At 40.4% G+C, this 9560-nt stretch overlaps 1 protein-coding gene across 1 annotated transcript; it reads right to left on the minus strand.

The window, feature by feature from the left end:
* Nucleotides 1-354: 354 nt before the first annotated feature.
* LOC149390810 (bark storage protein A-like) lies at nt 355-3033 on the minus strand. Its single transcript, XM_089618696.1, has 5 exons — nt 2744-3033; nt 2556-2623; nt 2314-2469; nt 1419-1658; nt 355-903 (listed from the first exon to the last, which is right to left on the minus strand). The coding sequence occupies exons 1-5, from the start codon at nt 2970-2972 to the stop codon at nt 532-534; spliced, it is 1065 nt and encodes a 354-aa protein (XP_089474822.1). The 5' UTR covers nt 2973-3033; the 3' UTR covers nt 355-531.
* Nucleotides 3034-9560: the final 6527 nt, after the last annotated feature.

A 9560-nucleotide genomic window follows, 5' to 3' on the forward strand; every position in this document is an offset into this window, starting at 1 on the left:
CAATTTGTGGTAACTTGATTTCTACATCAATTTTTCTAGATTGATATGGGTTGGTTTATCATACAATGAAATACGAAATTTTTGTTAGACTGTTTTTTTTTGGTCATTTTGTGTTTTAAATTATGAGTTTTGTGCCCAAATTCCACATTCTAAACTGATGTCATAATTATTGAGGTTATTTAATTTGATCTAATGATAATTTCACGCCACTTCTTCTAAAGGTCGTGGGCATTCAATGCCCTTAAAAAAACATGGACGTCATAACTATTCCTTAAGAATTGGTTAAGCATAGCATGTAGTTTAGTCAATTCACTCCTATAAGTAAGTGGTATAGTACCTATATATATATATAACTGTGCACACCATATAATATAATTTATTTCCAAGCAATCTGACGGGAAATCATCCAAGCATAATATTATTCCAACACGCTTGAACCACAAATAAATAAATGACCGAATGTAGGTCACAAGATCACATGCATATATAACACGTAATCCTCTTATTAGCACAATTGCATGCATAAGGGCCCTAATAATAGGCATAATTGGCGTTGGCTTGGTAAGCCGAGAGCGCGTCAACAAAGGCCAAGACGGCAGTGATGGAATTAGCGGCCGCGAGAGTGATAAAAGTGTCAGCCTCGTTGGAGACGGCCGAGCCGCCTCCAGCAAGGTCCGATAGGGCACGGATGGTGATGAACGGGACCCGCTGCTGGTGGCAGATAAGGGCCACCGAGGCGCTCTCCATGTCCACGGGGCCCACGTTAAATTTTTTGAATATGAAGTCGCGGTACGCAGCGTTGTCGAGGTATATGCTCGCACTTGTTCCTCTTTCCACTCTATACACTTTTGGCGTCGTCGCTAGGCATTTTGTTGAGTTTACACATCGTTCAAGTGCTAAGCCCTAATAATTATATGTATTTAGACACACACGCACAATAAAAAATTTGTTATGCTAATAAGGTAGATCAAATCACAAATCATAAAAAATTGCTAAGATTTTAAACCAAAGGAAAATTTCCAAAAATATAAGTATAATTTCCTTGATTTAATGATCAGAGCACATTCAGAAAAAATCCATTGACGCGAGTACTAAACAAATCTCAGTTTTGTATTAGGACTACAAGGATCTGTAAATCAGCTTGTTGAGGAATAATCGTTAATCTTGCAAAAAATAATAATAATACCACCAAGAAGTTATCTACAGTTCTTCGTACGTTGCAAATTTTCTGAAAACATTAATGAATTACATTTTTAACTTCACAAAATTCCATTCACAGTCATCCTTACATTATTATAACTGTACTTAGCGGTTATTTGTTAAAAATTATTCATAATTGATTCTTGCGCATCTCAAAACATGATTAGGAATTTTCTTAATTCAAAACAACAATGGATACATAAATATATATAAATTACCTTAAGTGATTTGGAGATAGCATAATAATGGGGATCCACAGGGACCCAGAAGACATGTTGTCTCTCCTCGGGAGTGGAGTCAACGGGAAAAACTTCTTCAGGCTGATACCAAATGTTGTTTAGAAGGTTGTCTGATTTCTCATTAACTGAATAATTTGCGACTTTCAAGAACCCTATTTTTCGTGTATAGTCCCCATTCGCTTCCAAAGCCAGCTCTTCATCTTCTCCGTGACCATACCTCTAAAAATTATTAAAGTAAAAAAATTTATGTAAGACTTAAATAGAGTTTATTATAAGAGAACTTTTGGAAAATCATAAATGAACTTGTAATTTAGTAATAATTAACAATAGTAAAATATATACATTTTCTTATTGAAGCGAGGCCACACATGAGAAGAGCTCAATCCATGCATACAAATCTATAAGATAAATTATATAAATATCCTTTGAACTATTACGCTTTTAACACTATTTTATCTCTTACACATTTAACCCTTAATATTGGTCTGTTTACAACTCTCCTCCTTCTGTCAATTTCTTGATAACGCTGTTATCTTTTTTGGTAGCATTAAATCACTAAATCACTGAAAAAGCTCAAAATATCACCAAGAGTGTCGATCATTACAATATCATGAATCCCCACTTCCTCAAAAGCTCAAAATCTAGGGCTTAGAAAATCTCACCAATTGACATGCGCACACATGAAATTACTTCACATAACATCATTTCTATTCCTAACATCGTCTCCAATTAATTTATTCTACACTTTTTTTGAAGTATATATATTTTCTATTATACTTTACCGTAAAAATTAATGGTACTCCATGTATAGTTTTTAACATCAAGACGTTAGGAGTATGACAAAAAATTATAGTGTTAACGGATAAAAATAAACCTGCCAATTCCAAAGAGCGGAATGAGACCAATATCGTGGAATGGCAACATCTCCGATGTTAAGCGCCGGGTTTGCATTTCCGGCTATGCCGTAGTGCACTACTCCTTCTACCTTGAAAAAGCTCAGCAGAAGCTGACTCGTTATACCTGCATTTATCTATAGAATATACACACACTCATGATTAGATATTACTAGCCGACGATATATACAAGCATATGTATATATAAAGTAGAGATACAAACCATGCCAAGTCCCGTCATGACCAATATCACTTGCTTGTCTCCAATACTTCCGAATCGAAACCTCCTTCCTAATTATTAACAAGCCACAACAACAACAACAAAATGTCATATAATTTATAAGGAATGCATGAAGAAATGGTTAGGGTTTTTCTTTCAATATGGATTTATGCATATACATATCTGCGCACCGGAAATGTCAATAGAAAAATTAGCGGAGGCGTATTTAGGAGAAGCAAGAAGAGGGTTCATCTCGAAAGAATTTGGAATGACTAATCCCAAATAAGGCCCTCTTGAGTTGGCTTTGTCAACCAAGTTCAGAGTCTTTCTTGAAACCAATTCACTGTTGACATGTTGAGTTGTGATAATTACACAGAAAAGGAGTGTGCATATTATCCCTACTACTCTATGAACTTCCATATTATCAATTGCTTTAGAGAGAGCAATACGAGAGATACTAGAGCTATCTAGTGAGTTGGGTGATAGTAGTGTGATTTTAAGCCCTGTATTTATAATGGATTATAGTTGTGGGTTGGGCATATTGGTAAATGTCGCCTCTAACTCATCTATTATACACAATTAAATTGTTAAAACCTCCCACGGAGCTAGGTGGAGGTATAATATCTCAATTTTACACTATTATTCTTCTATATAATTATATATGCCAATTTTAAATTATAGATCTCATTATTTTTTACATAAATCTAGGCCAGGGCACAATATTGAGTTTCTAAATAAAAAAATTACAAATGTCCACGCCACAAAAACAAAATAAAAAATAATACAAGTAGAACACATTTCAATAAAATAACGTATGAGTAAACATAATGAATTTTACTTTAGTTTCGTGGGAATGTATGGTGTGTTTTGCTTATATAGAATAATTTTTAATATATCCATTTATTAACCTTAGAACACATTTCCGACTTCGTCCCTATCCCTAGTTCTAACGTTTTGTTATTATAGATGAAATTCTGATTAGTTGCAAAGACAAGATGTCGTACACAATGTGTTGATAATGTGTCCGACAACTTGCTTGAACACAGATATGGATAAACAACAGAACAGTGCAGAAAATAAAATACACACGATATGGTTACCAAGTTCGGTGAAACACACCTACATCTGGGGGCATGCTGCCAGTGGAAAGGTTTTTCACTATCTTGTAGTCAATAGTACACACAAGGTTTATATCTGATTACAAACAACAAATCAATAAAACCTAGAGACTATTACCACCAGTGATCACCTAGTCAGGGACTCCCCCTGCATTTGAGCTCCGTCTCAATTCCACCCTTCGAGCAACCTCCTGGCTCGGATGACCTTTAGTCTTCAGCAGTACGTGAACCTTCAATCACGTGAACACAAAACCCAACTCTCACAGACACTCAATCTTTGTGGAATAGTGTTTGAGAGAAAACACCGCTTATCACCAAAACACACAGCCTCCCAGTCCGCCGGTCTTGCACGTCTAAGAGCTCTGAGTGTTTGATCAAAAGCGTCAAGGCTGCTAAGGGGGAGCGCATGGCTTTTATAGCAGCTTTACAATCCTGGAAGTTATCTCGGGTTTTCTTACCTGGCCTCAAGCGAATATCACATAGTAAAGACTCCATCAAGGCGAATATCGTGCAATGAAGACATTAGCGAGAGATATCTTGCAATGAAGACACCAGCGAGGCAAATATCTCGTAATGAAGACAGCAGCGAGGCAATAACTCAGCAATAAGTCACCAGCGAAGCAATAAGTCAAAACTGGAAACTTGCCAGAAAAAGAGTCTGCACACAGGAGGAAAGATGTCATACCAGAAGTGAAAACATAACGACCGACATCTTTCCACACAACTTGCACTAAAAAATAAAGCCAACAAATAACGTATCAACAATCTCCCCCTTTGGCTATTTTTTAGGCAAGCACTTCCATGACCAGTTCTCATACAAGCGTCATTACCAAAGAAGAGAGTCAAAATAAATGACCTCATGACGCCTCTCCCCCTTATTGCCTAAAAAAAACAAAGGCAATGATAGACCATCACAGAGGGAGGAACAAACAACCTGAAAAGATGAGAACTTGAAAACACAGCATATCATTAACCAGCAAAAGTATGAGAAAGCTGTCTTACAAACCATTCAGTAAGAACACATCAGTCTGAAACACACAGAAGCAGCAGCAAAAGATGTCTTAAAAAGTAGAATATTACAGACCAGGTCTTGAGAGAAAAAATTAAGCCGAACCACCAACAATATCCTGCTCACTCCCAGAGACTTCATCATCGTCTTCAGCCCTGTCAGCACTCTCAGATTCTTCAGCGACTTTAGAAACATGGGACACAGAGGCTTGACCCGGCTGAGAAGAGGTAGCTAAGCTAGGGGCAGTAAGATCCTTGACAAGAGCTTCACACTTGGTCTTCCTGGAGGAGAGAGTCTCGATGGTCTTTTTAAGAGTCTCAATCTCTTCAAGAAGTTCCTTCACCACTTTTCTATGAACATCTTCTGTCATAGATCCCAAGTGAAGTTTGCTCGCAGGGGCGTCAGATGTCACGAAAGAAGGTCTGACAAGATCGTGGGCATGTTTCCCTTCAAATAATTGGGGACTGAAGGTGAGAGCAACAGGTCGTTTACCCACCACATCTGAACTTCTCAAGATGTTCTTGTTTTGATCAAGCAGGATCCCAGTGATAAGAGAGGGAAAGCCTATGGGAAGTTTTACTGCAAAAGACTTGGCATGCTTTGCCAAGTGATCAAACACAAAATCACCAAAATCAAATGAGGACTGGGTACCTATCTGGAAGATGAGACGTACCAGATCAGCCGTGATACTCGACCCATGAGAGGAAGGAGCCCAATTGGCGATGCCAATGCGATAAAGGACGGAGTATTTGGCAGTAAGCTCGGCAGAAGGCAAGGTCCCCTTTGAAGGCCAGAACTTGGTTTCGTTGCCTGTGATCTCTTGCGCGATGATGTCCAGAGAGGGAACACGATCGGCTGTGATGATCTTCCCTCGACCCAGGAACTTGTTGATTACATCGGGAGAAAACTCAAAACAATGTCCTCTTGCAAAGACCTTCCTGAACTCTGCGTCTTCTGGAGAATCGAAGGATGGGGAGAGATTCACAATAAATTCCTTCACCAGAGCCGGATAGAAAACTCCAATATCAGTGACAGTCCTAAGCATCTCGGCATCGTGAATGAGCTCCATGACGGCATCAATTTTGATTGCCTCAGCAGATAATTCCTTTTCAGGAAAAATGGCTTGATGATACACATATCTCCATTTGAGAACACCATCTTCTTTATGGAAAGAGACATTGTCCAAGGGGGCAGCAGGGACATTCTTCGGGAGCTTTTGCCCTCCCACAGATCTCTTGTTTCCCAAACCAAGAGAAATTACAGGTTCTTCTTCTTCAACCACCTGGTCCTCAACAGCAGGAGACAAGGGAGTCTGAGCCGACTTCTTTACTCGCTTCTTAATCATGCCCACCTTTTCTTTCTTCTTTTTCTTGACAGGGATGGGGACAGCAGTAGAGCTTTCTTCCAGAGACTTCCTCTTCTTCTTTCTCTTCTCCGACAGAAGAGTGGCTAAGCAGACATCATCATCTCTCTGTACCTTCTTCTCCAGAGAAGCGAGAATGTCCTCTCCAACATCCTGAACATGGTCTCCCTTCCTCTCTTGCCCCGGAGAAGATGTAGGAACATCTTTCGTGACTTCTTTACTTAGACCCAGAATACCTCCAATGGCATCAACATGAGGAGGCTCTTGAACATGGGGAAGAGAATCCCTATCCCTAGGATTATCAACAGGGATATCAGAAGCTTTAGGGTTACCTTGTACAATCTTGTGAGGACTCTCGATTGGAGATCCTCCAGAGCGAACTTCTTCTTCAAGAACAGCTTCGTCTCGTGTCTCTTCTTTGGAAGAACTGTTGGAGCTTGCTTCTCCTGTGATGTCAGTGATGGAAAGAGCAGCTTTCTTGAGTATGGCGCTTCTGGCGGCGGAAAGGGATGGATTCTCAGGAGGAACCGAAGACCCAGCGATTGCACCTCCGGCCTGACCATTGGCGCGTTCACTGGATCGCAGTCCTCGAACCCTAACACCGTGCATGTTGCTTTCAGCGCCTGGTTTCCTCGTCGCGACATTTTTCCTCTTCACTGTGGCTTTCTCCTTTTCTGAGGGAATGGTTGTGTTGATCCCGCTTCTGGTGCCAACCAGTTTGAAAGGAATTTTAAGAAAACTGCCACACAGGTAACCGTCAAGAAGGATAAGCGAGCAAATATGGGAAACAAAGCTTAAGAACACCGAAGAAAAACGGGAAATTTCAAAGTTCAAACAAGAAGTAACTTCCCCTTCTTTCTCGATAATGTAACCGTCTGCATGAATGAGAGCAAGGCACGGAGAAATACGACGTCGTGACATAAAGTGGGCCTTGATCGATCTTAGGCCCAGAGAAACAACAATTGGCACTTTAGCCTGGTAAAACAGTCGAATGGGCCAACCAGATAAATGGGCCCATGAAATGAAATTCACAACAGACACGCGAACAAGAATCAGCGAAGGATTAGCACAGAAGATAAGACCAAAAATCCCTCCGATAAACGGTAATTGCTATTGATCAATAACGCATAAACCAAGAGAGGATCTGAGATTTTCAAAGCGGTTAGCATCCAAAGCCTTGGTGAAAATATCTGCAAGCTGTTTCTCGGTGTGAATGTATTCGAGTTTGATCTTCTTTTCTTCTACAAGATATCGAATGAAATGATGTCTGATCTCTATATGCTTGGTCTTACTGTGTTGAACAAGATTTTTTGAGATGTTGATTGCGCTAATGTTGTCGCAGAACAATGTCATGACATCTTGTCCAACATTATATTCAGTTAGCATCTGCTTCATCCAGAGAAGCTGAGTCCAGCTACTCCCAGCGGCGATGTATTCAGCTTCAGCTGTGGACAGGGAAACACAGTTCTGCTTCTTGCTGAACCAGGAGATGAGATTGTTTCCAAGGTAGAAACATCCACCAGAGGTACTTTTTCTATCGACCGTGCTACCTGCCCAGTCAGCATCACAGTATCCCACAAGCGTAGAAGAAGTATCATAAGTATATAAGAGACCAAAATTGGCAGTTCCTGAGATGTACCTTATGATTCGCTTGGCTTGAGCCAGATGACTAGCTTTGGGATTGGCTTGATATCGCGCGCACACACCTACAGAGTAGGCTATGTATGGTCGGCTGGCAGTGAGGTACAGAAGACTGCCAATAATACTCCTGTAGAGGCTTTGATCAACAGATTCTCCATGCTCATCCTTAGAGAGTTTGATGTGAGTAGCGGCAGGGGTCCGCTTGTGAGAATAATTTTCCAAGCCAAACTTCTTAATCAAGTTTTTGGCATACTTACTTTGGGAGATAAAGATGCCATCTTCCATTTGCTTGATCTGGAAGCCCAGAAAGTAGTTTAGCTCACTGACCATACTCATTTCAAACTCTGACTGCATTTGTCGAACAAAAAGGTCCACCATCTTGGTTGACATTCCTCCAAAAACGATATCGTCAACATATATCTGGGCAATCATAAGATTTCCATTCTCCTTTTTCACGAACATAGTCTTGTCAACTCCACCTCGGGTGTAACCATTCTGCACAAGGAACTGAGTCAGTCTCTCATACCATGCACGAGGAGCCTGCTTAAGGCCATAGAGAGCTTTTCTGAGTCTGTAGACATGCTGTGGAGAGCTGGGATCTGTAAACCCTTTTGGTTGTGCTACATAGACTTCCTCATTCAGGTACCTATTGAGAAAAGCACTCTTAACATCCATCTGGTAAAGCTTAAAGTGCAGGTGACAAGAGATGCCAAGCAGGAGTCTGATTGCTTCAAGTCTCGCAACAGGGGCAAAGGTTTCATCAAAGTCTACGCCTTCCACCTATGTATAGCCCTGCACCACAAGTCTAGCTTTGTTCCGAGTTATATTACCATGTTCATCAGATTTATTCTTAAAAATCCACTTAGTTCCAATGACATTCACATTGTCAGGCTTAGGAACTAACTCCCAGACTTCATTTCTTTCAAACTGAACAAGTTCCTCTTGCATAGCATTAACCCAGTATTCATCATCAATTGCCTCATTAATATTCTTAGGTTCAATCTTAGAGACAAAGCAGAGATTACCAATCATCTCCCGATAGTTAACAGGAGGTTTTGGACGAGTCTTTATTCCTTCACTGATTTCGCCAATCACCTCATGAGCAGGATGATTTTTCTGAATTCTTCTGGAAGAAATTCTTTGTTCAGTCTCAGGAGGAGATCCTTCATCTGGAACAATGTCGCTTACTTTGTCATCAGCATCAGTCCTGACATTTGGGTTTCCAGAAGAGATGTCGTCCAAAGAGTTTTCAGCATCTGTCCTGTCATCTGTGTTACTAGGAAAAACTTCATCCTCATCATTAGTACTGTTAGTATCATCATGATCATCGTTAACCACCACATTTATGGACTCCATCATAGTCTTAGTGCGTTTGTTAAAAACACGATAGGCACGACTATTTCTAGAATATCCAAGAAATATACCTTCATCACTTTTAGGGTCAAATTTTCGTCGAGGATCTCTGTCAGCCAACATTAGGCTTTCTCCCCCTCCATATTTCATAATGAGTGATCGAAGTACCTGGACGAATAGTAGCTTGATTGTGAATATGGCAGGGAGTATTAAGAGCTTCTGCCCAGAAATGAGGTGGAATGTTTTTAGCCAACATCATAACTCTAGCCATCTCTTGGAGGGTTCGATTTTTGCTTTCAACAATTCCATTTTGTTGTGGTGTGACAGGGGCAGAGAATTCATGGGCTATCCCTTCTTCAGTACAAAACTTAGCAAACCTCATGTTCTCATCTCTCAGATTTCTCACGAATAAATTCAACCCAAGTATACCTGGAGTAGTCATTCACACATACGAACACGTATCTCTTCCCTCCGAGACTTTCGACCTGCATTGGTCCCATCAAATCCATGTGAAGAAGCTCCAG

The sequence above is a fragment of the Urtica dioica genome, chromosome 7 (assembly GCF_054948205.1).
Source record: "Urtica dioica subsp. dioica isolate 48M chromosome 7, U.dioica_male_clone48M_v1_H2, whole genome shotgun sequence".
NCBI lineage: Eukaryota > Viridiplantae > Streptophyta > Magnoliopsida > Rosales > Urticaceae > Urtica > Urtica dioica.